The 27,015-nt window shown below is 42.4% G+C and overlaps 1 protein-coding gene across 5 annotated transcripts; it reads right to left on the bottom strand.

Moving 5' to 3' along the window:
- Positions 1–5,723: 5,723 nt before the first annotated feature.
- PRSS55 (serine protease 55) lies at positions 5,724–26,040 on the bottom strand. 5 transcript variants are annotated; one of them, XM_077868653.1, is made up of 6 exons: positions 25,887–26,015; positions 24,073–24,189; positions 22,053–22,245; positions 20,117–20,367; positions 18,588–18,730; positions 5,724–6,066 (listed from the first exon to the last, which is right to left on the bottom strand). In XM_077868653.1, exons 3-6 carry the CDS (start codon positions 22,184–22,186, stop codon positions 5,749–5,751), a joined length of 846 nt encoding a protein of 281 aa, XP_077724779.1. In that variant the 5' UTR covers positions 22,187–22,245; positions 24,073–24,189; positions 25,887–26,015; the 3' UTR covers positions 5,724–5,748. The 5 variants fall into 5 exon arrangements, with proteins under 5 accessions (XP_077724779.1, XP_077724778.1, XP_077724777.1 ...); XM_077868652.1 differs by having other exon boundaries at positions 25,845–25,998; XM_077868651.1 differs by lacking the exon at positions 24,073–24,189 and having other exon boundaries at positions 25,887–26,040.
- Between the last annotated feature and the right edge of the window lie 975 nt (positions 26,041–27,015).

Genomic DNA, 27,015 nt, shown 5'->3' on the forward strand with positions numbered 1-27,015 from the left:
GTAACTTCATGGCCCATGGTTAAGTGTTAAGTATCTACAAGTTCCAGTATCAGGCCAAAGGCTGCTTCTCAAAAGGAAAGTAGTTACCTGCAAAGGATGGCAGCACTTTGTTCCAAAATCCTCAGTGCCTATGCCATAATTTACGTTTAAGGGCCTGACACTGTCTTCCAACAGTATCCCTATCTGCCACTAATACTTCAAGTACCATTGGGCCTGCTGGATCATATGGCCCAAGTGGCAGAGCAGCTTGTAGGGAAGGCTGGACCTACTGCAGAGCCTTCTGTTCTGGGCTTTGTTTAGCAGCTTTTTGGGTCACTTAGTAAATGGGACCAAGTAGCACATTCAAATGAAGAATATACCCCCTTCAAAATCCAATGAGGCCTACTAGATTACGTTTTTTTGGTTGTAGGAGGGGAGAGATACAACAATGTATACTTTACCTTAGAAGGGATATCTCAACATGTCCAACTCACTGAATCCCTAGAAATTTCACCAAGGTAGGAGGCCCTTGAAATCGGCTAGATTTTTTTCTTACCCCCTGGCATATAAATATCTTACCAATAAGTCTAGAGTAATTGCTACTTCTTGCTCACTAGGTCAGATCAGCACAATGTCATCAATGTAATGGACTAGTGTGACATTTTGTGGAAAGGAAAGGGCTCTTATGATCAAGATCCTTATGAACTGAATTATGACATAGGCCTGGAGGGTTGCTATACCCCTGAGGTAGGGCAGTAAAGTGTAATGCTGGCCTTGCCACTAGAGAGCAAACTGCTTCTGGAGAACCTTATGAATAGGAATGGAGAAAAAGACATTTTCCAGATCAATAGCTGTATAGCAGATACCAGGCCATGTGTTAATTAACTCAAGCAATTAAAGCACATCTGGTAGAGTCATTGCAATTGGATTCACCATCTTGTTAAGTTTACAATAATCCTCTGCCATTCTCAAAGATCTATCAGTGTTCTATCTAGGCCGGATAGAAGAGTTGAAGGGGGATGTGATGGGAATCACCATCCCTGCATCCTTTAAGTCTTTGATGGGCCAGTAATCTCTGCAGTCCCTCCAGGAATGTGGGATTACTTTTGGTTTCCTATTTTCCTGGGTAGAGGCAGTTGTCTCTTGGCCTTCTCCACTATTATGTCCCTTACTCCATAGATCAGGGAACCAATGTGAGGTTTTGCCAGATTCTCAGTAGGTCTATTCCAATTACACATTCCAGAACTGGGGAAATAACCACAGGGTGGATTCAGGGACCCCCTGGGCCTCCTGTGAGATGGACCTTAAAACCCCATTGATCACCTGACCTCCATAAGCCCCTACTCTGACTGGAGGGACCACAGTGATATTTGGGTCTCCAGAATCAGTGTCCATTCAAAGCCAGTGTCTAGTAGTCCCCCAAAGGGCTGATTATTTCCTTTTTCCCAGTGCATAGTTATCCTGGTAAAAAGCCGCAGGTCGTTTTGAGGAAGGCTGAGAAAATTAACAGCATAAATATTTGTTCTATGGTCGGGCCCTTCCTCAAGGGTACCCAGCTTCCCTTTCATTTAAGTGGTTCTGGGTTTGTTAACCGGGCCAAGTCTGAGGAGGAGCCATGACCGTTTTTGTAATTCAGATTAGACCTTTGTTCACTTGGCCTAGAACTTCTCTGCTTATACAGAACAAGTAAGAATGTGTTAGACTTCCTACCTATTTCACTTCCAGGCACATCACGACCACATAGCTAACACCATGGGTCTGTGCATGTCAGCCTATTCTGATCACTGCATTGACCCTGCTGTCCATTATGGTATCCATGCTGTCCTTGCCTTAGGCAGTTGAATGCCACCTTTGGGTATCCACCACCCCAGGATCCAATTACTCTCACTGTGGTTGGGTTTCTCAGTTCAGTGACTGTGGTTCCCCCTGTGAGGTCTGGCCTACAAAGAATGATCACAGAACTCTTCAAGGATTCTAAGACTCTATTCACAAATTTATTTCTCATAGTCATGGTGAGAGGCATGTCTTCTGGACCTTCCCAAGGTGGGTGAGTGGGTCTCAGATGACAAACCCACTACAACATCCCACCTTCCCTGTTTTTGAATCCCGTTCTTTACATGAAATCAAGAAGAGCCAGAATTTCATATTCATTCCCTGTAGGTCAAACTTGGGCCAGTTAACAGTTAAAACTATGTTTTAGTCAATCCACCAAACAAACTGTTAGACTTTTCTAACTCTCCAAGATGTAACATTAAATAGAAAAATCTGCTTAGTTAGCCCATAGAAATAAATTCTCTAATGCAATTTTAATGTTTCTTCCACCATTATCCCACACCTTTTGTATCCATTACCACGAATACTCCCCAGATTGCTGTCTGTATGAATTAGAAAACTCAGGTAGTTCTTTTGAAGCATAGCACGCCTCCTCGTGAGTCATACTTTGTACCTCACCTTTAGGGTCCTGCTGAGAACTGAGTCTAGTTATATGTCTAGAAGCAAAGAGGATGGTGGGGCTGGGTCCTCAGGGGAAATCAGCATTGTCTTGCTTGGCAGTGCCTTGGGAAGGCCACTGCCCTCTCCTCAGTCAGTGAAGGCTTCAGATAGAGGTTGAGAGGTCACTTTTACTGGAGATGGAGAAACTGCTTCCACTGTCAAAGATGACTTATCCAGTGTCCCCAGCTCCATCAAGGTCTTCCCATATATCCTCATTCCAACTTTCAGGATCCCATTCCTTCTCAGTCAATGTGTTTAACAGTAGATACCCTGTGAGGCTAGGAGTTCAACTCACATCATATTTTAGCCAGTCACAGGATGAGACTGTGAATTTGATTATTAGCAATCTCTGCCTTGTGGCTGTAGGACAAAGGGTCTCTTTCAGGACAAATTGATACGGGAGGGCTAAGGTTCTTTTTTCACGGCTTCGAAGAATGAATCTCATGGGCAATAGAGAGTGAGCAAAGCAATAGAAGTTTATTAAACAAAGATACAGAGAAAATTCTGAGAAGTGAGAGGGTCCCGACAGGGTTGCCACTGAGGGCTTGTAGTAGTGGTCTTTTATTGAGAATTGACTGGGAAACTTGTGGCCTTGAGATTCTTGTGCTATCTTAGTTTGAATTAGGACTTGTGATAACATCTTTAATGGCTTACTTCTTTGGGGTCTGGTTATTCTTAGTTGGTCACAGATGACTGTCATAAAAAAGACACCCCCTCACATTTAGGACAGGGTGGTCTGGCTTGTTCCCTTATATCTGGTTTCCTTACACCTCAGCACTTTTGGGATTTCTGTGAGCCTGATTGTGTGGCCCCCTACCTAGCCCTGCCTAGCCCTGTTTGTTCCTACCACAAAATGAAGATTTCAAGTCATTTCTGGGGCACTAGAGCTGGGAATTTTAATCGTGAATTCATTTTTTCTTTCCCTGCTTTGTCTAGCAACATTAGGAGCAACCAGCCAATCTCATTATACTTATTAGTTTGATAAAATGTTTCAACATATCAAATATATTGGTCACCTAGATCCTAGTTTCTTTCAAGTGTTGGACAGGAATAAACAATGTTGATAGTTTGCTTATATCTATTGCTCACCACACCATGGACTATTATTGCTTTCTTTACTACTGGTAATAGAGTTATTAGTATCTTTAAATCTAATCAGATCAGAGAGCCAGTTCCAGAAACCCCAGAATGAATTCAGGAAATTCATCCTTAAGATTTTGTACTTCTAGAAGAACTCTCAGTACCAAAATCTGTACTAATCAGAATTCTCCAGAGAAAAATGTGTGTGTGTGTGTGTGTGTGTGTGTGTGTGCACATGTGAGTTTGTGCTATAAGAAATTACCTCACATGATCATGGAGACTGGTAAATCCTAATCTGCAGTGTTGTCTATCAGGCTCAAGATCCAAGAAAGCTGATTGGTGATAAACTCTGAAGGCCACTCAGGGAAGGTGGCAGTGCAGGTGAAATCCAAAGGCTGTGTGCTGGACAAATTCCCTCTTTCTTGTGGAGGCTGGTCTTTTTGTTCTATTTAGACCTTCAACCAATTGGATGAGGCCCACCCACCTTATGGAGAGCAATCTGCTTACTCAAAGTTCACTTATTTAAATGCTAATCTCATTCAAAAACACTCTCTGAGTTGACATATAAAATTAACCATCATACTCTCCCAGGTATCTTTTCCATGGTATTTTGTTTCTCCCATATGTTAGAACTAATAATGTGCCCATACTTATCCTTACTTTGAGGAAAATTCATTTTTACCCTTTTCTTGAGCAACTGTAATTTTTTCTCAGGACCCCCTTCTTAAAAATCATATTTTCATTCTCTACCTTGGAACTCTTCTTTTTGGGGACAGAAGGGTCTGCTGTCTTTCCTCCTTGTTTTCAGCTTATTATCAATTTTCATTTAAGTTTATTCTTGAGTCAAATTGACAGTGCTCATCTCCAACCTGTCCTTCATTTGCTCTATTTGCCACACTTGAACAAACCTCACTTCTCCCTTCAGCAGATTCTCCTCCATGTTCAGTCTCTCTGAGGAGACTTCTGGCTCCTGCCAGCCCATGAAGATGGCCCCTTCTGTTCTCTGCGGGAATCCTGGGTCTCACACCTTCTAGCACTCAATTGGAAGGGTTGGATGTGGGACATATCACTGCTTGCCAAGAAACTGCTTGAGGATGGGATCCTGCCTTCTGCTAAATCCTCCAGCATCTGACACTGTGAGCTGTCAATATAAGACCAAATTACTGGGTGTTTCCATGTTCCTCTTTCCTCTGGCCACAGTCTCTGTTGGATTTCCTGGGCCACACTAAAGATGCAATGACAATTTAGGAAATGCAAAGTTTTAAATGGAAACTTGGACTTTTCCCATGACCTACAGCATGGCTGATACTTCTTCAGAAAGAGATTGTGAGACAAAACACTTCCTACTTCTCTTTTTCCCCACTATAGCCTTGCTCCCCCAGTGGTCCTGAAGCAGCAATTTCTGGACATAATTTCTTCAGAAGCTCCTGGGAACCTGGGATTTGGCTACCTTGGAGGTCAACCAGCCAGAATGTCTACCATCAAAGGACATCTTCAGTACATAGTCCCGTTTTCCTGTTCACAGCACTCTTATTTCTGTGTGGGGCACCACCTGCACCCATTATCAGTGTACATAGTTCTGAATAGCTGGCCCTTTGCTGGCTCCTGGAGTGGACTTGTGATTTGAGCCTCACCTAGAAGAATGCCACTGTTAGCCACAGTGATTGGAGCAGCAATGGGCTGTGGGCTTATGAGTCACAAGAATTAGACCACAGACATTTGCTGGAATTATTAGTAACAAGGCTCTCTCTTTTTATTGGGGCTACTAAGGTGGTAGGATGCAAACTGGAGGTACGGCTAGTCATTATGGCCACCACTTGGAAGCCCTTTTTAAGGGTGATAGCTATAAATAAAAAATAGTTTCTGTCAATATCTGTTGAGCCTCTAAATTCAGCCATGCCTGAAACCAAATACCACTCCTGGTGTTTTTGTGTTTTGTAGGTCTACATCTACAAATAACTGTTTTTGGTTTTAGATGGTTTGAGATAGAGAACTGACTTGCAGTGGAAAGAGTCCTGACTAATGCAGGGACCCAAAGCCTAGTCCCCCAGCCAGGGCTCTAGCCTGCATTTCTGGTCCCACTTTCTATTATCACCCTCAGTTCCCGGTCCTTAGATCTAATCTGTAGCCAGTCTGTCTGCTGGTAGCACATTTTCACACACTTTCATTGGTTAAGGAATAGCATCTGCTTTATTATCAGTAGAAAATGGCCCAGAGTAACATGTAGGGCAGAAGTGAAATCAGAAGCCAGAATCTGCGGCTTCCTGGCTCTGGAAATTCTGCTGCATGGGACCTCATTTGTTTCCTATTGGGAGAACCTCTCATTTCCTCAGCATTAAAAGGTCTTCCCTCCATCTCAGTCACCTTCTTGATCCAAAGGGTGTAATTTTCTAACAAAGTGTATATCCCTGGTGTGTTCTTCCGTCCACAGCTCTTGCCCCAGCTGATAATGCCTACCAGGTACCAGGTCTTGTCAGACTCTGTGGTGCAGGCCAGAGGCCCCCCGCTGTCACCCTGTGGGCAGAGAACACATTTCAATAGTGAGTCCCATTCTAGACCGTTCATTTGAGGCAAAGAATAGCTCATGAATTAGGGAATGCACTGATCTCCCCTGCTCCAGGCTGCCAAAGGAGATGTTGTCATTGCTGACCAATGCCCACCCCTCTCCTTTGTCCACAGGAGCAGCATGATGCTGTCAGGCTTGTTCCAGGAGTTATAGACAGTGGAGAGGGCAAAACTGAAGAGAGAGGAGAGAGAGAGAGAATTGGTAAGAAAATCACTGCATGCAGCACAGTGAAAGGTGAGCTGGAGGAGAGAGTAAATGCTGCACAGACCAAGAGGAGTGAGAACTAGTTTTGTGGACCTTATCAAATTAGAAGCTCTGTAAAGGGCTGTAAAAGAAAGGAATGAAAGCAGAATATGAGAAATATTGTTAGAGTTGTAGATATGCATTGAGTCTTCTTTGGTGTTCTTCCAGAGGCATGAAGGAGAATGATGTCCCTTTTTTATTCTTTGGTGTGGGTGTCTGCAAGGCATAAGTGAGCTAAAGCTTTTCTGAATGCATGATTCCTATGGGGTGGACTCACATGTGCCTATGACTCACATGATTACATATATAGAAAATATATACCAAGTCCCTACCATGTACTATGCATATATGGCTTCCTTTTACCCATTTCTATACATGCAAACCGAGGCATAAGAAGGCTTAATCGCTTGATCAGGGCTACACAGTAGGCCAGACTGAGTTGGAATCAGGACTTCCTGATGCTAAACTAAGGCACACGTTCTTTTCACCTTGCTACTTGCTTTTCATGGAAGTTGCTGAGTGGCTTTAGGAGGCTTTTCTGCAGCAGAAAGATAGCCTCCTTTTCCAAGATCATAAACGGGTGGCTAGAATTAATGGAATATTATACTGAGCTCTAATAGGAGGAGGAGGATTAATATTTCCTGGACATGATACGTGAGGCATAGTGCTAGCCCCTGGACTTCTGTTTCTCATCAATTGTGCTCCGTCACATCTCTGTGAGGTAGTTATTTTGATTCCCATTTTATAATTCTAAAACTGAAGGTCAGAAGAGGTTTGATCATTCCCATTTAACAAATCTGAGGGAAAAATTATCCGGCCTTTGGGATACAAGACCTTATGTTCTACTGGAAGAGATAAAAATGTTAAACAAAAAGGATCAGTTGTGTTTGATGGGACAGAGTATGCACACAATATGGGTGGAGTACAAAGCAGGGAGTAAATTGATTCTGTTGAGGGAAGATATGTCAGGATAGACTTCAAAGCATTTAGTTTGAAGGATGAATAGGAATTTGACAGGAAGAGTGTGGGGGCTGATGGAGGGGAATCAGACAGGAAATAGAGGGACTAAGATGAGGACATGAAAATGATAAAAATCTGAACCAGGGATGACTTTGGATATAAATGATGGGGATTAGTTCCAAGGTCATAGGGTGTGGATAACAGGGATAAAGTGTAGCGAGAAACAATGAATAAATGTGTTCAAATGGAGTTTGGGTTGGCTGAGGGACACATCGCCAAGCAGAGGGATATACAGAGCAAAGAGATTGTGGCTCAGGGACACCCAGTAAATATGGGCCAAAACAAAAATCGCCATTTTCAGTATTAAAATGTTGCCTCTAACACTTGTCTGGTTTTTGTGTGTGTTTTTCTTTGTGCTAAGTTTTGTTTCCGTTATTGGGGAAGAACTATATCAACAGGATTTCCACACCAATAACTCCTTCCATAAATTTTGTTTTTACAACTTTCTTCACTTTATGAAGGAATGGATGTTATTAAAAATCTTATTAATCTGTTGCCTTGATTATTTGTTATTTTCTTACACAACAAGGAGAGAACTGTCCCTCGGCAAATAACTCTACTAAGCTTCAGTTTCCATATAGTTCAAATGGAAATAATACTTTGGTAGTACCTCCCAAGAGAGTTGGAGGATGAAATTTTAAGAATCTATAAATCACCAGGCACAGGGTAAATGCTATGTAGTAAATGCCCTAGAAATGTATTAATATTGTTGTTTTGCCTTTATGTATTACAAATATTGCTTATATATTTAGGAAATAGGATTCTCCTCACAGACTGCTAGGACCAAGAAGGACATCTGTAAATACGTGTCCTTTTATGCATAAACTTAATTTTTTTCTTCCTTTTGGAAAGAAAAAGCAAGCATTGCCTCAAAATAGGGTCTTGCCTTAGATAGTGGTTTAGCGCCTGCTAAACTCCAAGGTGTGATCCTGGAGTCCCGGGATCCAGTCCCACATTGGGCTCCCTGAGTGGAGCCTGCTTCTCTCTCTGCCTGTGTCTCTGCCTCTCTCTCTTTCTCTCTCTCTCTGTGTCTCATGAACAAATAAATAAAATCTTTGAAAAAAAATCTAAAAAAAATAAAAATAAAAAGTCTGTGATCCTAAAAGTCAAAGTTTCTGTGGAGTGAAATAAGACTTCTGTGAAAGCAGCAGGGATGATGAGCTCAAGATAACCCAGGGCAGTGAAACTATTCTGTATGATACTATAACGATGGCTATGCATAATTATACTTTTATCTTAACTTATAGGATATATAACACCATAAATGAATCCTAAAGTAAACTGTAATCTTTGAGTGATAGTGACTGATAGTGTAGGTTCATCAGTTGTAACAAATGTACCCCTCTGGTGGGGGATGTTGATAGAGGAAGAGGTTAGGTATGTGGAAACGGGGTGCATGGGAAATCCCAATATCTTACTTTCAATTTTGCTGTGAACCTAAAACTCTAAAAAATAAAGTCTTTAGAAAAAAAAAAAAAGCAGCTCAAGTCTAAATCAAGTCATCTTCGCAGTCCCATAACCAGACTTCCTGGCAGCCCAACCAACTGCCCACTCTTAACCTCCTCTCCACCTGCAGACTCTTACCTCCTTGAGGACCTCATTCAGGTGTCCTCTCCATTAGGGCTACTTTATGGGCAGATAGTTGCTGGCTTCCTTGGAATGTTCATCTACTTGACAAAGATCTGTTGAGCATTTTTCATGTGCCCAGCATTGCACTAAGCACTGGGAATTTACACACAAATCAGACAACATTTCTGCTGGAGCGGAGAAGACAGCTAAGAAAATAGTTCATTGTGATGACTTGCTCCAGAAAATTGCTAGTCCTTCCCAAAAGTATTGCATTACTAGCTGGGGATATGTTTGATTTTACTATGCCATTTAAAAATTATCTTTTAATTGAGCTTTTTTTGTTTCATAGTATAACCTTAGTAAAGGTATTACAAAGAGGAAAAGTGTTGGGAAAAGTACATAAAAAACCTGGTTGTGGGCAGCCCTGGTGGCACAGCGGTTTAGCGCCTCCTGCAGCCAGGTGTGATCCTGGAGACCCAGTATCGAGTCCCACATCAGGCTTCCTGTATGGAGCCTGCTTCTCCCTCTGCCTGTGTCTCTGCCCCTCTCTCCCTCTGTCTCTATGAATAAATAAAATCTAAAAAAAAAAAAAAAACCTGGTTGTTTTCCATTTTATTTTATTTATTTTTGTTTTCCATTTTAACATTTAATTTTGATTTGCATTTTAAGTATAGAATCATCTTATTGCTATTATTTTGAACATATTTTAATGTTTTCATTATAAAATTATCACTTCCCTGAATTATGTGATGACATGATTTTTAAAAATTTGCTAAATTTAAAAGTATGATTTTATTTTTAAAGGCAATTATTTTTAAATTCTAGGGGACAGTCTGCCTGGTTTATCTGTTTTTAAGTGATGATAATATCGTATAATTTCGGAAAAATTTCCTCGATTGCATCACTGTCAGCTTATTGATAACAAGAGAAAGCTGTCTAAACAGAGAGCAAAGCTTTTCACTCCATAGTTTTAAAAACAAGGCCTAAAATAACAACACATTCATTTATAATACTCTTAAATAATAGATAATTAATTTTAGAAGCTTTGACTAAAGTACATTTTGATTGGAGAGGTATTGAAGCAAAACTCCTAGACTCCAGATGGTGGATCCAGCCACAGAAGCAAAGGTACAGAAAATGTCATCAAGGATGACACTTGATTATTTCAAATTTTGTCATAATTGACTTTGCCCATTTGAATGTGGGATGGTGTTAAATCTAAAAGATTGAAATGGTCAGGTTGGAATGCCCATGGACCCTGATTCTTATATTCTTGGGTGAGTAGTTAGAGTGACAACCTAGGAGAACAGCAAATCTTCTATGCCTGGTACACACCTCCTTAGGTGATTTTTGCTCTGTCCACCTCTCCAGACTCCTCTTTTATTACTTCTGGCTTCTGAAATATTGGAAATTCCCTGAGCACATGATGCTGTTTCAGGCCTTTGCGATTTTTTCCCACATTCTCTATGACCAACCTCTCTTTCCAATCTTATCTATCAAATGTTTTTTCCCCATTTCTATTTTTTTAAAGATTTTATTTATTTATTTATGAGAGACACAGAAAGAGGCAGAGACACAAGCAGAGGGAGAAGCAGGCTCCTCACAGGGAGCCTGATGTAAGACTCCATTCCAGGACCCCGGGATCACGCCCTGAGCCTAAAGCAGATGCTCAACATTCAGGCGTCCCTTCCCTTTTTTATTGATATTGGAGCCCTTTGCCTCTTGTTTCAGTATGAAATGGTTGCTCTCTGAGTCTGTGGCATGGCTATGATCTGAGATTTTTCTGGAACTACTATTATTGGGAAGTTTTGTCTTCTCTTCATTATTAAATTTTGATATCACTGTAGATTTATACGCAATTATAAGAAAGAATATAAAGAGATCCCATGTTTCCTATAATAATAACATCTTGCAAAACTATAGTACAATAGCACAACCAGGATGTTGGCATTGATCCAGGGATCCCTTGTGCTTTTAGTGCTACTACCCTATCCCCTCCTACCTGCAACACTTCCTCAATCCCTGGCAGCCAGTAATCCGTTCTCCATGTCTATAATTTTGTCATTTCTAGAACGTTATGTAAATGGGATCATTCAGTGTAGGACCTCTGGGGATTGGCTTGTTTCACACAGTGTGAGTCTTAGGAGATCCATCCACATTGTTGCACGTATGAATAGTTTGTTTTTGTCACAGCTGAGTGGTATTGCATGGCATTGATGTACCATAGATGGTTAAACATCTACATCTTTAAAGATATTTGTTTTAAATTCTTGGCTATTATGAGTGCTATAACATTCCTGCACAAGTTTTAATGTAAACATAAACCTTCATTTATTTGGAATAAGTGCCTAGGAGTGGCATTTGCTGGGTTGTATGGCAGGAGAGTGTTCAGTTTTTTAAGAAACTGCCAAACTGTTTTCCAAATTGGTTGGACTATTTTAAATTCTCATTAGCAATGTATGAGTGCTCCAGTTCCTCTGCATTTTTGTCATCATTTGGTGACATCACTATTTTTTTTTAGCCATCCTGAGAGATATGGAGTGATACCTCATTTGTAGCTTTAGTTTGCATTTTCTTAATGGCTAATGACATTGAACTTCTTTTCATTTCTTTTTTTCCCCTAAAATATATATAATATATAAATATAAATGTATATTTTATTGGAGTTCGATTTACCAACATATATTATAACACCCAGTGCTCATCCTGTCAAGTGCCCCCCTCAGTGTCCGTCACCCAGTCACCCAGTCACCCCATCCCCCCGCCCACCTCCCCTTCTACTACCTCTTGTTCGTTTCCCAGAGTTAAGAGTCCCTCATGTTTTGTCACCCTCTCTAATTTTTCCCACTCATTTTCTCTCCTTTCCCCTATCCCTTTCACTATTCTTTATGTTCTCCATATGAGTGAAACTATAGAATTGTCTTTCTCTGATTGACTTACTTCACTCAGCATAATACCCTCCAGTTCCATCCATGTCGAAGCAAATGGTGGGTATTCATCATTTCTAATGGTTGAGTAATATTCCATTATATATATATATATATATATATATATATATATATATACCACATCTTTATCCATTCATCTTTCGATGGACACCGAGGCTCCTTCCACAGTTTTGCTATTGTGGACATTGCTGCTATAAACATTGGGATTCAGGTGTCTTGGCTTTTCACTGCAACTGTATCTTTGGGGTAAATCCCAAGTAGTGCAATTGCTGGGTCATCAGGTAGCTCTATTTTTAACTATTCAAGGAACCACACAGTTTTCCCAAGTGGCTGTACCTCTTTTTATGTTCTTATTTGCCATCTGTATATCTTGTTTAGTGAAATGTCTGTCCATGTCTCTTGCCCATTTTCTAATTAGAAAGTTTTTTTCTACTGTTGAGTCTGAGAGTTCTCTATATATTCTAGGTAATTTCTTTGTTGGATATCATCTCCTAATCTGTGGCTTTGTTTTCATCCTCTTGCAGCAACATTCCAATCAGAAGACCTATCGAGTATAGAAAGAGCTAGATTGAAGTCACCAAGTATAAGTGTATTATTATCTAAGTATTTCTTCACTTTGGTTAATAATTGATTTATATATTGGCAGCTCCCACATTCGGGGCATATATATTGAGGATTGTTAAGTCCTCTTGTTGAATAGATCCTTTAAGTATGATATAGTGTCCCTGTTCATCTCTCACTACAGTCTTTGGGGTAAATTTTAGTTTATCTGATATAAGGATGGCTACCCCTGCTTTCTTTTGAGGACCATTCGAATGGTAAATGGTTCTCCAACCTTTTATTTTCAGGCTGTAGGTGTCCTTCTGTCTAAAATGAGTCTCTTGTAGACAGCAAATAGATGGGTCCTGCTTTTTTATCCAGTCTGAAACCCTGCGCCTTTTGATGGGGTCATTAAGCCCGTTCACATTCAGAGTTACTATTGAGAGATATGAGTTTAGTGTCATCATGATATCTATTCAGTCTTTGTTTTTGTGGACTATTTCACTGAACTTCTTCTTAAAGGGGAATTTTAAGAGTCCCCCTTAAAATTTCTTGCAGAGCTGGTTTGGAGGTCACATATTCTTTTAGTTGCTGCCTGTCTTGGAAGCTCTTTATCTCTCCTTCCATTTTGAATGAGAGCCTTGCTGGATAAAGTATTCTTGGTTGCATGTTCTTCTCATTTAGGACCCTGAATATATCCTGCCAGCCCTTTCTGGCCTGCCAGGTCTCTGTGGAGAGGTCTGCTGTTACCCTAATACTCCTCCCCATAAAAGTCAGGGATTTCTTGTCTCTTGCTGCTTTAAGGATCTTCTCCTTATCTTTGGAATTTGCAAGCTTCACTATTAAATGTCGAGGTGTTGAATGGTTTTTATTGATTTTAGGGGGGGATCTCTCTATTTCCTGGATCTGAATGCCTGTTTCCCTTCCCAGATTAGGAAAGTTTTCAGCTAGAATTTGTTCAAATACATATTCTGGCCCTCTGTCCCTTTCGGCGCCCTCGGGAACCCCAATTAAACGTAGGTTTTTCTTCCTCAGGCTGTCGTTTATTTCCCTTAATCTATCTTCATGGTCTTTTAATTGTTTGTCTCTTTTTTCCTCAGTTTCCCTCTTTGCCATCAACTTGTCTTCTATGTCACTCACTCGTTCTTCCACCTCGTTAACCCTCGTCGTTAGGACTTCTAGTTTGGATTGCATCTCATTCAATTGATTTTTAATTTCTGCCTGATTAGCTCTAAATTCTGCAGTCATGAAGTCTCTTGAGTCCTTTATACTTTTTTCTAGAGCCACCAGTAGCTGTATAATAGTGCTTCTGAATTGGCTTTCTGACATTGAATTGTAATCCAGATTTTGTAACTCTGTGGGAGAGAGGACTGTTTCTGATTCTTTCTTTTGAGGTGAGGTTTTCCTTCTAGTCCTTTTGCTCAGTGCAGAGTGGCCAAAAGCAAATTGTATTGGGAAAAAGAGAAAAAGAGAGGAGAGAAAGAAGGAAAGAAAAGAGAAAGAGAAAAAAAAGGGAAGAAAAAGAAAAAAAAAACAAAAAAAAAGGAAGAAAAAGAGAAAGAAAAAGAAAGGAGAAAAAAAGGGGGTGGGGGGAGGAAACAAATCAAAAAGCAAAACAAAACAAAACAAAAAAAAAAAAAAAAAAAAAGAACCACAGGGGAGTATCTTCTGATTCTGTGTTCTTTAAGTCCCTTGGCTTCTCCTGGAAGTTGTCCGTCTAGCTGGTCTTCTGGGGGAGGGGCCTGTTGTGCTGATTTTCAGGTGTTAGCAGTTGGGGGAGCTGCTGTGCCCCTGCCTGGTGCAGGGCTCAGTGGGGGTTGTTTGCCCCGTGAGGCCCCAGGAGGAACAGCCCCAGTGGCGGGGCAGCTCTGGAAACCTGGATTCAGCTCCGGCAGGAACTCCGTCTGCAGGGCCTGGAGGCTCCGGGGCGGGGCCGCTGATCTGCTCAGCTGGGGGCAGGAGCGTCCTCGCTGTCCTGGGCCCTCCCGGCCTCTGCCTGTCCCGGGGGAGGCGGGTCCTGGGCTGTGTCCCGGCGCCCTGTGCTCCGGAGCCTGCGCTGGTGGATTCGCGCTCCCGCCCCGCAGCCCCCTCCGCGGAGCTGCCGCCCGAGCCCCTCCGAGCTGCTCCTGGAACCGCGCAGCCCCCTCCGCACGGAGCCTCTTCCTCTGCCCGAGCCCCTCCGAGCTGCTCCCGGGGCCGCGCAGCCCCCTCCGCGGAGCCGCCGCCCGAGCCCCTCCAGCTGCTCCGGGTCCCGCCGTGCGCGCTGCAGCCCTTAGGGAGCTCGGCGCACTCTCCGGGGGCGCAGGTGTCTGTTAGTGTCCCCGGGAGCCCGAGGGCATCCCCGCCCTCCTGGGTCCTGCTCCACCTCCCCGCGAGCCCCTTTCCGCCCGGGAAGGTCGGTGCAGCTCCTGCTCCTCCGGGACGGGGCTCTCCTGTCCTGGGGACACTCGCCCCGGCCTCAGCCCGGCTCCTCGAGGGCCCCTCCCCCTTGGAGGCCTTTTGTTTCTCTATTTCTTTTTCTCCCGTCTTCCTACCTTGATAGAAGCACAAACTCTTCTCACTGTAGCATTCCAGCTGGTCTCTCTTTAAATCTCAGGCCGAATTGATAGATTTTCAGGATAATTTGAAGGTTTTCTAGGTAGTTTGGTGGAGACAGGTGATTTGGGGACCCTACTCTTCCGCCGTCTTGCTCCTCCCTCGCAACATTCCAATCAGTCTTAAAGGTTGACTTGCTTCAAGTTAGCACACTCCTTGCTTGTTAACCTAAGTCCCTTGATCTGTAACACAATGAATTTACTTTCCTTAGGTTTGCAGATCATGGGCCTTAAGGATTGAAGGACCAGAACTTTTCTAGGCCACTGAAGTTAGGAAGTCTGTGTGAAGCTTCCTTGGCTTTCTGAGTAGCTAACACTTTTTTTTTTTTTTTTTTTTTTTTAGCACAATGGTTTTTGTTTTTGTTTTTAGTTTTTTAGTTTGTTTATTTGTTTGTTTTTAGGTCACACAGGTGATTTTACTGACCTCCCTCTGCGAATCTGTCGACCTGGCCCTCCTTTGCAGAAAGAACAGAATATTTCCAGTACCAGATCCCCTTGCATTTGGATAATGTTTATAGCTCCCATGTGATCAAGAAACATTGTCGGCCACTGAACTTCCTTTGCTGATTAACCATCCTAAACCCCTTTAAAACCCTTGGGCCACACAGAAACTCCAGAGTTGGCTTTTGGTCAAGACATCATCTTGGGTTGCTGGCCTTCTGAATAAAGCACAAATTTCTTTCCAATCAAAAACTCATCTCTTTGGCACCTTGGTGGCTCAGTGATTGAGCATCAGCCTTTGGCTCGGGGTGTGATCCTGAGGTCCTGGGATAGAGTGCTGCATCAAGATCCTTGCAGGGAGCCTACGTCTCCCTCTGCCCATGTCTCTGCCTCTCTCTCTCTCTCTGTCTCTCATGAATAAATAAATAAAATCTTAAAAAAAACCAAACAACTCATCTCTTGAGTAATGGCCTTTCAAGTGACTGGGCAGCTGAACTTGGATTTGGTAACACTCTTAATAGGGTCTTTCAGAGGGCAAAAGTTTTCAACTTTGAAGAAGTTCAGTTTATCAATATTTACTTTTATGAATTGTATCTTTGATGTCACTCTATGTCTCATGGATTTCCTGTGTTTTTTTTTTTCTGAAAGTTTTTATGCTTTTATATTTAAGTTCATCGTACATTTTGAGTTTTTGTTTTATTTTATTTATTTGAGAGAGAGCATGAGCAGGGGAAGGGGCAGAGGGAGAGGGGGAAGCAGGCTCCCTATTGAGGGGGGAGCTCGTTGTAGGCCTCCATCCCAGGACCTTGAGATCATGACCTGAGCTTAACTGACTGAACCACCCAGATACTCCTTGAGTCAAGTTTTAATTAGATTTATTCTAGGAATTAATGGTCCTCAATTTTCTTTAAAAAAAAAATTCTTTACTCTGACTTTTGGCTTTAGTTTTCCTGATTTTCCTTATCCTATGTTTATCAATAAATTAAATCCAACTCTCTATTCTAGCTATGACAGATCTTGCCTAGAGTTTTGCCTTGAGTATTAGGTTATAAGATTGGTTCTCATTTAAATCTTCACCTTTAACAGGTTTCTTTGAAACTGGAGTGGGGGATAGCAACTCTACCATTGGACTGAGGTGGAAGCCTGGATTCCCCACTCAGGCCAGTGATGACACCTAGGTGAGAAGTAGGAGTGCCCAGTTATGCCTGAGTGGGATACCTGGGTGAGATGGAAGCCCAAGTTCCTCAGGTGGCCTCCACTGACATCAAGGGGGGCAGAGGATGGCTGGTTACTACTAGATGGTAGCTAAACTTCTGGTTCTCCACTTAGCTTCTTCCGTAACTACCATGGTGGACAGTAGAAGGAAGTCAAGGTTGTCCACTTGACCTTGGTTGATGGGGTAGGGGGGGCCATCAATTTTTTCTTGGTATTTATTGGAATACAATATTTAATATTTATTGTCAAAAAGTTTCTGCCTTGCTAGGCTGCTCCTTTCCTAGTCCAGAGAGAGGGAAGTCTTTCTTATTTTGTTAGTTTTCCTCTGTGCATATTGGCATTCTGGGTTGCAGTCTTGTCTAACATCCAGTCTAGAATATATAAGAGGCAAAAAGAAAACCCAAGGAACTCACTGTTGGGTCATTCCTTAAGCATTAGGATATGCAATATGCATCTCTACCTTTCAGAGCCCTTATTTTTGTTTTTATAATATAAAGTCCAGTACTTTTAGCTGTACTTAGTGGGAGGGATTAGCATAATATGTTTACTCCATCTTGTCCAGAACCAGAACTCCTGATTCTCTTTTTTGTCTTGTAATGTTTTAAATTGTCCAGAATGTGAAGAAAACACAAGGTTAACATGATATTGATATCATTTCTCTTTTTGGTCCTCACAGTATTCACCACATGAGAGACTCCTAAACAGTGTCATTGCTGCAGGAGTCCATTCTTTCTTACCTCAGGCCTCTTCTTCATTTTCTTCTCCTTTGATTCCCTCAACCCCTATTCTCAGCAACTCTCTCCCTAGACCTTATCTCACAGTCTAGCAGGGAAAACTACCATTTCCTTTTTTTTTTTTTTTTTTTTACCATTTCCTAACATTAAACAATAATAGATAAGTCTGTAGATAAATACTCTACCCATTTTCACTCTACACAATGTTTAACATCTGCATTCATAGTTTTACACCAGTGATGAGATTCATTACTCAGCAAATGAGTAGGATTAAGTGGAACTCATCAAAGTGATGATGAACAGTGCATCTCCCAAGAAGAAGAAAGTAAAGACAAAATGCATAGTTCATCCTTAGAGCCATAGAAAGTTAATTTCTGAGGATTTTTTCATATTTTTTCTAGCATCAATCAAAACTGTTTTTCTTTTTAAATGGTTGTGTTCATTATATTAAAACTAAGATACCAGTCTTTAGTTGAGTGAAATCCACATGTATTTTCCAAAATATTACAGATCTTTACTCAACTGCCTGCCCAGGAGATTGTGGACTCTTTTTGGTGAGAAACTATCTCATTCATGGTTGGATTCCCCAGGGCTTAATGTGCTCCACAGTTAATGAAATAAAATGATTCCTTGTATGAATCTCAAATTCTGCTTGGCTTTTGGTTTTTTAAGAACTCCAAGAGAGCAGCCCGGGTGGCTCAGCAGTTTAGTGCCACCTTCAGCCCAGGGCGTGATCCTGGAGACCCGGGATCGAGTCCCATGTCAGGCTCCCTGCATGGAGCCTGCTTCTCCCTCTGCCTGTGTCTCTGCCTCTCTCTCTCTCTCTCTGTGTCTCTCATTAATAAATAAATAAAATCTTTAAAAAAAAGAACTTCAAGAAATGGAAAAGTCTTGGAGCCCTATTTATGTAGTATATCAAGAGAAGAATAGAAATATTTACACAGGGTTGCTATATAATGACTCATGGCTATGCATTAACATTCCAAGGATCTGACAATGAGTACTCCTCAATTCATGTCCCCATTCCCACGGTGGAGCTCTGATTCGCAGGGCTCTCAACAGTAGACTCTTGTTGTCTATTCTCAGTGAAAAGAAGATACCCTTGCATTGGCAGCCCTGAGATGATAGGAGCCTGTAGGTGAGGGTGGGAATACTCCTTAGTTACCTGGCAAGCATCAAAGCTCTCATTCTCATATCCAGCACACAGCATATTCTTGGTAAGTTTTGGAAACGCCTTTAAACATTTTTCCCAATCCGTGATGATCATTGGCACTTTCATCAGCTCAGTTTTCATAGAGTATTTGTCATCTAGCCCACAAAGAAAGCACATTATAAAAGTCACTAGATAGCAGTTCCAGTGCAACTAGATCACCCTGTGCATCCCTGCATCCCACCAGCCACTTGCCTATCTTTCTCTACATCCTCCACTCTCCACTTCCTTCCAATAATTCTATGTTATTCACTCATTCTGTCATCTCAGACTTTTCTAAATAATTCCTCACCTACTTGAATTATTCTTCTTATTCAAAATTATATTCCTGCTTCCAAGCAGGCTTCCTGCTTGACTCCAACCGACCCTACAGACTTGACTTCTTAGAGCTGGCTATTGATCATTTTTCACTATAATCCTGCCTCTTCAGCCTATATACCTATTGCTACTTTTTAGTGAGTATGATACTTCCTTAGCACAGGGCTGCTGAAAGTAGGTTTGTGCTCCCAGGTAAAAGGCTTTCAGGTCCTCCAGGCAAGGACAGGTTGACTAAGAGTCTTTATAGGAGATTTGCCACAGCCCTTTCTGGACTCCCAGCTTCCAGGAATTTGTCTGAACTTTTCTCTGTCTTGTTAACTCAGACCACACAGATTTTCAAATTCTTCTTCTTCTTAAGTACTTTTAATCTTACAGATACCCATCTGCCTCCTCTTTACTTCTAATTCTCCAGTAGTAGCCTAGAAACAGTGTTACTTTAGTTTTTCTCTGGTTACTAAACCCCTGAAATTCCTACCATCTTCCAGACCACAGCTGGTTGCAAAGTTCCCTATGTACCTAGAGTCTTGTTCAGTCCTGAGGCAGTGCTATGCTGTTCCCATCTCTTCCCCTACCTATTTTCATTGGGGGAAGTCCAATGGGGCTTTCATAATCCCTTTTTGCCCTCACATAGTTCCTCCTATTTTGGCCAAGTAACAATGTAACAACAAGTAACAACACATTAATTTCTAAGAATGGCTGGGCAACACTCCAGGACCATCAGAAAAGTCTAGGCCAGGACAGGTATCTAGAATGCCTGTAGGAACCAGGTGGGAAACATCAAGGTGTGACTCAAGGGAGATGTGAGAGAATAAAAAGGAAGGGGGCCCCTGGCAAAATGAGGAGTTTAAATTCAGTTAAACAAGCAAAACAAGACTGCTCTGTGCTGGCTGAATATGACCACACCTGGCGAATGGCTTGGACCTGGCATCTCAGCCTGGGGCTTCGAGGAGATGCTTCCTTGGCACTGGGAAGGGGCTGAGATTTGGCCTCTGTGAGCCTCAGGTATGCAGGGATTTGCTCCAATGCAAGTCTTTTTCTCCTTTCCCCTTAGCCCTCTCTCCTTTCATGTCCCTGACCACATCCTTAGATTTACGGGCCCAACCTCAGATGCCAATTATATGGCTCCTCCCTCAGAAGCTCTCAGGAGATGCTGAACAGTCACGTACCGCTATTAGTCTGACCCCATCCTGCCACCCAGCATTTGTGCCATGTGGAGGGGGTGGGCTTCCTGGGTATGCAGATAGGCTCCATCTGTCCATTGAATGTGATAGGCGAGGCCAACAGCAGCAAGGCAATATCATTGTCCATGTTGACTTTTTGAAAGTCCTTGTGAAGAACTATGCTGGCAACCTCCTTTATATCCAGGGATGGGCTGCTTAAGTCATTGCTTCCCAACACAACACTCAAGTCTGTTGGACTGTGGCGTAGAACCAGAGAGAGGGAAGTAGAAGGTGAAGAGGAGTCATGAAGCACATAGAATTTACTCTGCCCAAAAAACCTATATCCCATATAGTTCTAGGAGCCTTTAGAACTTGTCCTACTGGAGCTGTTGCTCAGAAGATGTAAGGATTTATTTATTGATTGATTGATTGATTGATTGATTGATGTAAGAATTTTAAAGAAGTCGAGGGAAGTGAAACTGCAGGAGGGGCAGACCACGGCCACATTGCTGCTCCAGCAGTCTTGGAGATGTGAATGAGATACTCCTGGCTAATGCTACAGAGGAAGTACTCAGCTTTGGGGACTCCAAAGAATACACAAGAGACTACTTGGCATAGATCAAACTTGCTTCAGATAGGTAAGGTGTTATTACATTGATTTGTCTACCAGCAACTTAGAGACCCAGGCACAGAATTTAATTTAGACCTACCACTGATTAAGCAGAAAGAATTTTTAATAATAATTTAGGCATTCTCTCCAGGCAGAATGGCCGGAAACTTCCTAATAGCCAATCCTTAAGTATATCATGGAAGCATATGCAACAAGTCTCCTGGGTTATGTCATGGTGAAATTTTCCACTGCTTTTTATTATTATTATTATTAACTTTTAAAGGCCAGACTTTCTGTGTATCTTCCAATTTTCTTTCTTTCTTTTCTTTTTTTTTTTTCCTTAAATCTTCCAACTTTCTTAAGGTGGTATGGCAGGTATCACAGAAAGCATAAGCACTGGGGCCTGGATTTATTTTATTTTTTATTTTTTATTTTTATTTTTTTATTTTTTTTGCTGCAAAAAGCTTTATTGTCTCCATTTGGTCCTGGATTTAAATCCTATTTCTGTTTACTATGTGTGCACTGTGGGTGAGTCATTGGGCCTATTTCCTTCTCTATAAAATAGGATTGTTCATTCTACCTGCCTCAGAGGATTGTTGTAAGATTGAATGAATTAAAATGGGGGTTATTCATCTACCTTCTTCAGGGTTGATATATAAATGAATAAGTTAATGAAGGTTATTTCTTAGCAGGTAACTGACTCATGATTAGTAACCAGTAAGTGCTAGATTTACAACCAGTCTCCTGGAGTGCAGAGACAACTCTGCAAGTAGCAAGTAAATAGAGTGTCAGATAGCCTAGGATCCCAGACTTCCAGAATTAACAGGATTTCCTCCTAGAAGGACTTACATGTCCTAGAAGGTGTGGATGGACCAAGACTTTGACTCTACCAAACCACAAATGTTCCTGAAGAGGATAGTATGTGACCTTGGGGAAACCATAGTTATTGGTCCTTGGAGGCAATGTGTAGGGCACAGTAGATGCCACCATCAGGCTCACTGCCTCCTCTTCCCTGGGAAGAATGTCAGATTTGGCAGGAGAGGCAAAAGGCTTTTGGAACTATATAAATATTTTATAACATACAGTCAGAGCTGATGGAGAAACTCAACTAAGAAAAAAAAAGAACAAATGAACAAATTTATACATTGTGAAGAGGAAAACTGAAATAAAGCATTGGACAAAGGGCTGAAGGGTTGGGTGGTAATCATTTCTGTCTGACTCAGGACTGACTAGGGCTAGGGTTTCCCTTAGCAATCAGGTCTTGCTGAGTGTGGGGGATGTCTTGGGAGTGAACACTGTCAGAGGCAACAGGGATAGGCTCTTGATACTTACAGTAGCTCTTCAGAAATTAAACAGTGAGCAGCAGTGACAATCCACCACTTGTTGATGATTGCGCCACCACAGAAATGTTCATTTCTTGCCTGAATACTCACCTGCCATGGAAACTCACCCACCTCAGCCTCCATCCCCCCTATGATTCTGGAATACTGAGATCCTCCCTCAAAAATGGGTCTTTTACCACACTCTGGTAGAATGAAAGAGAAAAAAAAAGGGAAAAGTAGCAACACTTAGTCAATATCCATGGAGGCTTATAAGTAGCTATCATTATATCCATTCTAGAGCTGAAGCTTTCCCTTGAAGCACCCATAGGAACACAAGTAAGCCAACAGATGCTTTATTTTGTTGCACAGAGTCTGGGACATGGGTCAGAAGTGTTGGCTCTGTCCCCTCTCCAGCATTATGATCTCAGGCAAATCACTTCACTGAGCTTGTTTCTGCAATAGTCTAAAATAAATCACAGGAAAACACTTGTCCAGAGCCACCCCTGGAGTGCTGGGCAAAATAATGCTCCCAACCCCAGTAGATGTCAATGTCCTAATGGGCCATTCTCTAGAGCTTATCAGGGGGCTTACCTTTCAGGGAAAAGGGGACTTGGGAGATGGAATTAAAGTTGCTAATCTGCCAACCTTAAAATGGGGAGATTATCCTGGATAACGTGAGTGGGCTCAATGTAGTTACAAGGGTCCTTAACATGGTGGAAGAAAGCAGGAAAGAGATATGACTATGGTAGAAAGGCATGCAGAGGTGCATACTGTTGGCTTTGAAGATAGAGGGGCTACCTGCCAAGGAATACAGAAGACCTGTAGAAGCTAGAAAAAGCAAGGCAAAATATTCTTTCCTAAAGCCTCAGATTAGAAATAATATCCTGCTGATAGCTTGATCTTTGCCCAGTGAGACCAGTGCTGGATTTCTAGCCTACAGGACTATAAGATAAGAAATGGGTGATGTTTAAGCCACTACGTTTGTGGCAGTTTGTTATAGCAGCCATAGGAAATATACATGCAGGAAAACAGAAAAGTGGCCCAGAAAGGGCTGGACCTACTGAAAGCTCTGAGGATGAGCCATTATAGATGGAACATTCTGTTCCAGGCAAAGCAGTTCCATGCATGCCCTGGGACGCTGAAAACAAAGGCTGTGGCTACTCATGCAGAGAAGAGAAATTTACTCTGAACAGAGTACAGGACCAGCGCCTTGCCCCCAGGAGGAGGAGACATGCCATTAATATTGGTTGACATGAATGTCACCTTGTGCTCTGGAACAAGGAATGAGTTTGCCTCTAAGGAGCCTAAGATCTCCTCTCGTCTCTTTCTGGATGCCACTTTCCCAACTTTTCATTCAATAAAGGTTTTGAGGATTTTATAATATGGATTGGAGTGGCCCAGTAGTGGTCATGTTTTACTTAAAAAAAAAAAAAAAAAAAAAAAACCTACAGTGAAAATTTAGCAATTTGTGTTAAAGGCCTTCAGCTGTCAGTAATCTATAAAAGCTCTTTTCAGAATTTTGGGATCTGCACTTCCTCTTTTATTCACTAGACACAGATGCTTACTATGCGTCATGCAATGTTACACTCTACAAAGACCAATCTATTTAACCTTCATAATAATGCTTTGAGATAGGTACTATTATTATCACTCCCATTTTACAGTTGAGACAGCTGAGGGACAGTGAGGTTAAGTAATTTGCCCAAGGTCATACAGACAATTATGGCCAGACCAAGGTTTGAACCTAGGCAATCTGACTTCAGGGTGTGTGCTCTTAGCACTACTCAGTGCCCCTCTCTGTCTGGAATATTCTTCTCTCTGGTAGTTGCATGACTCACTTTGTTCAGGCCTTGGTTCAAGAATCACTTCTTTGGAAAGGTCTTCCTAGCTCCTCCTGTCCTGGCCCCTTTTTATCTCCTACGCTGCATTATGTTTCTTCATCACTTTAACAATGTATTAATTCAGACCGTATTCATCCCTTTTTGCCTATGATACCAGAATGTAAGCCACATCTGGGAAAAGATACATGCCTGTCTTGTTGTTAATAGAATGACAGCATCATAGATGGCGTGGAAGGGACACTCAATAGTGATGAACAATCCTCTGACTCAGTGGTTCTACTGCTGGGAAATTATCAAGGGAAGAATCTAGAATGCAGCAGTTTAAAGATGTTCAATATTATCTCTACAACAGCAATAAATTGAAGGCATCCTCAATGTTATGACTAAAGTAGGGCACATCTATTCAGCCATAAAAATTATGCTTATGGAGGGCCTTTAATGATGTGAGCCAAATACAGTGTTGAGGGGGAAAGTCAGGATAAAACAATCACATATGAACTTATGGTTTCAGACATGTTAACAAGCTGGCCTTGTGCATGTGGGAGGCAATGTGCCACAATACTAAGAGTGATTATGAGCCTGAAGCTTGGTTGAATGATGGATGACAGCTTTGGGAACCAATTGTGTGACATCTCTGAGACACAGAGTATGGCATTTTTCTAAGAGGGCAGGCTCTGGGGCCCCACAGCCTGAGTCCAATCCTGGCTCTGTTGTTTACTGACTAAATGATTTCAGTAAGCATTGGGGAAAGCTACTTATCCTTCCTTGTATAGAACTGATGTTTTACGGATTAAATGAGAGTGTGGGTATTGAAGTGTCCAACACAGTGCTTGGCACAGAGTAAATCCTCAAGCCACATTAGCTGTCAGAATTTCTCATATCATCTTGCACCAAAGGCTCCATGGGGCTGGCAGCTGAGCCCCATTCTCCATCTTTGTCTTAAGAACAACTGATATCACGGGTATAAACTCCTGTAAACTTGTTAATAGTAGAGCACAAAACCCCTGAGCAGTGATGGAGGCAATGCTAAAATGGGTGAGAATCTACTGCAATTGCCCACATCAGAGAGAGGCACATTCTGTTGATTCTTTCCCGACAACATGCACTACCACCCACTCACATTTCAGCCAATGCCCAAGGCCAGAATGAGGGAGGCCAGGTGAATAGGCTGTGTTCTTTTCATGGGGTAGTGTGCAGAGAGGGAAATGTGAGCCCTAGAGTCAAACAGGTACAATATCCTCGCTCTTCTACTTCCCTGCTGTGTGACTTGGGACAAATCTTCAACTTTCACATGCATGAGGCTGAGTGTGGAGAACCCACTGTGATGGTATGGAAGTTAAACATGGGGAATTACCTGACTCATAAGAGCAGCGAAATAACCCAGTTTCCTTCCAACCTCAGCCACACCTTGGAGAGAGAACCCATCAGGTTCAGAGAACCTTAGAGAACCTGAGGTTCCTCAGAGAACCATGAGGGGCTGCCTATTGAGAACAAAAGGCCCTGGCCTTCTTCCTGTGGGCATACATGTAAATGTGCCCAGCTAGACTTTTGCTCTGTATCTGCAGTTCACCAGACCTCTGTCATTTTCCTGAGCCCCATGCTCTTCTTCCCCTGATTTGGAGTTCTAATGCTCAGCTCATTCTGGGCCCTTGCTTCTAGGCACTCCATCACTCATTCAAGAATAAAGTTTAGTATTTCAGAACTGAAACTTCAGGTCAGATGGGTTGAACTTTTGGGCTCAGGAAGAGAGGGGAAGAAAGGGAAATAAAGGAAATCTTTTGGGGGGGGGGGGATATGGGAAAACCTGAAGCTACTGCTCTTGTGCTCTTTTCAGCCAGCCTCTTAGTGACCAATTAGCTAATTGATGAGCTCAACAACTGAATCTTTCCCTTAGCCCTTAATGCTCACCACTGACTGGATGGAAGTGATGTGAGCAAGGTCACCATCATGCCCAGCCCCACCTGGGAGAGCTGCTCTGGCCACTGGAAGAGGAGTCCACATACCAACATGTACACCCTTGGCTTGAGACATGAGCAGCAGAATTGATAACAGAAGCATGGCCCTTGGCTTTGATGTTTGCCTAGGAGGTGATGGAGGCCAGGATTGAGGGAAATGATGTTGACAGAGCCTCTCTTCTTATAGTCAGTCCCTGGCTAATGATGTCACAAAGGGCTATGGGTTTGGGTAGACACTACTCAGGCATCTTCAGTACTGCTTTCCTGGCCAGTGGCCAGGCCCAATGCTTGGAAATGAATTGTACTAATTTCAGTTCCCAAAGTGACTACAGTTCATTTTCCAGACCACATTGTCTACTCTGCCCAGCCTAGCTCCCTTGGTTTTCATCACCTGCAGGAAAGGAATAATAGGGTCCATGAAGAAAGTCATTGTGAAGCTCAAAACAAGATCATGTGACTTGGGTGATGGACCCTCTTTGCCATACCAAGGGTATGGCTCCATCTACTTCCTGAGAGGGGAAGTTCCAGGACAGATGACTTACTCCTTTGCTTGTCCAACAGACCCTGCAGGCAACTGCTCCTCAGCACCCAGGTGTCCACTCTGAGGGTTGACCCAGGGCCTGTTGTGTGGCCATGGGAAGGTACAATTCTCATCTGTTCTGAATAATATGTAATCTGTCTCAAACAGAAGAGGCCTGGTGAAGGGATAACTTTTTTTCTCTATTGGCACATGGGTAAAAGTACCAAAGCATGCCGGGTCACTGGGCCCTAGTCTTGCCACCAAGAAATTCCAGGCTTTCCCTTTGCTCTTCCTTTAGACTCAGCTCTCTCCTCTCCTGGACATGCTACACCCACCCCTGCTAAATGCTGGTGGCTTTCCCCTTTGCTCAGGTTTTAGGGGTGGGGTGTGGAGGGGAGGAGGAGCCTGGGCCCTAGGTCTGATTGGGAGAAAGGAGGATGACTGCTAATCTCACTTGTGGGAAGGCAGGGATAATGGCAAACTCATACTAAATTGTTGCTCATTTTCTACTAAAGTATCTGGACAAAAGCCCAGCTCACCTCTAGGAAGATCCATTTCCTTCTGGGTCTATAGCCCTCCTATTAACATCACTGAGCCCTATTTCTTGTGAAATACTCATTCACTGCCCAGCATTATTATTTAGTGTATGTGTGTGTG

The sequence above is a fragment of the Canis aureus genome, chromosome 24 (assembly GCF_053574225.1).
Source record: "Canis aureus isolate CA01 chromosome 24, VMU_Caureus_v.1.0, whole genome shotgun sequence".
In the NCBI taxonomy this organism is placed as follows: Eukaryota; Metazoa; Chordata; class Mammalia; order Carnivora; family Canidae; genus Canis; species Canis aureus.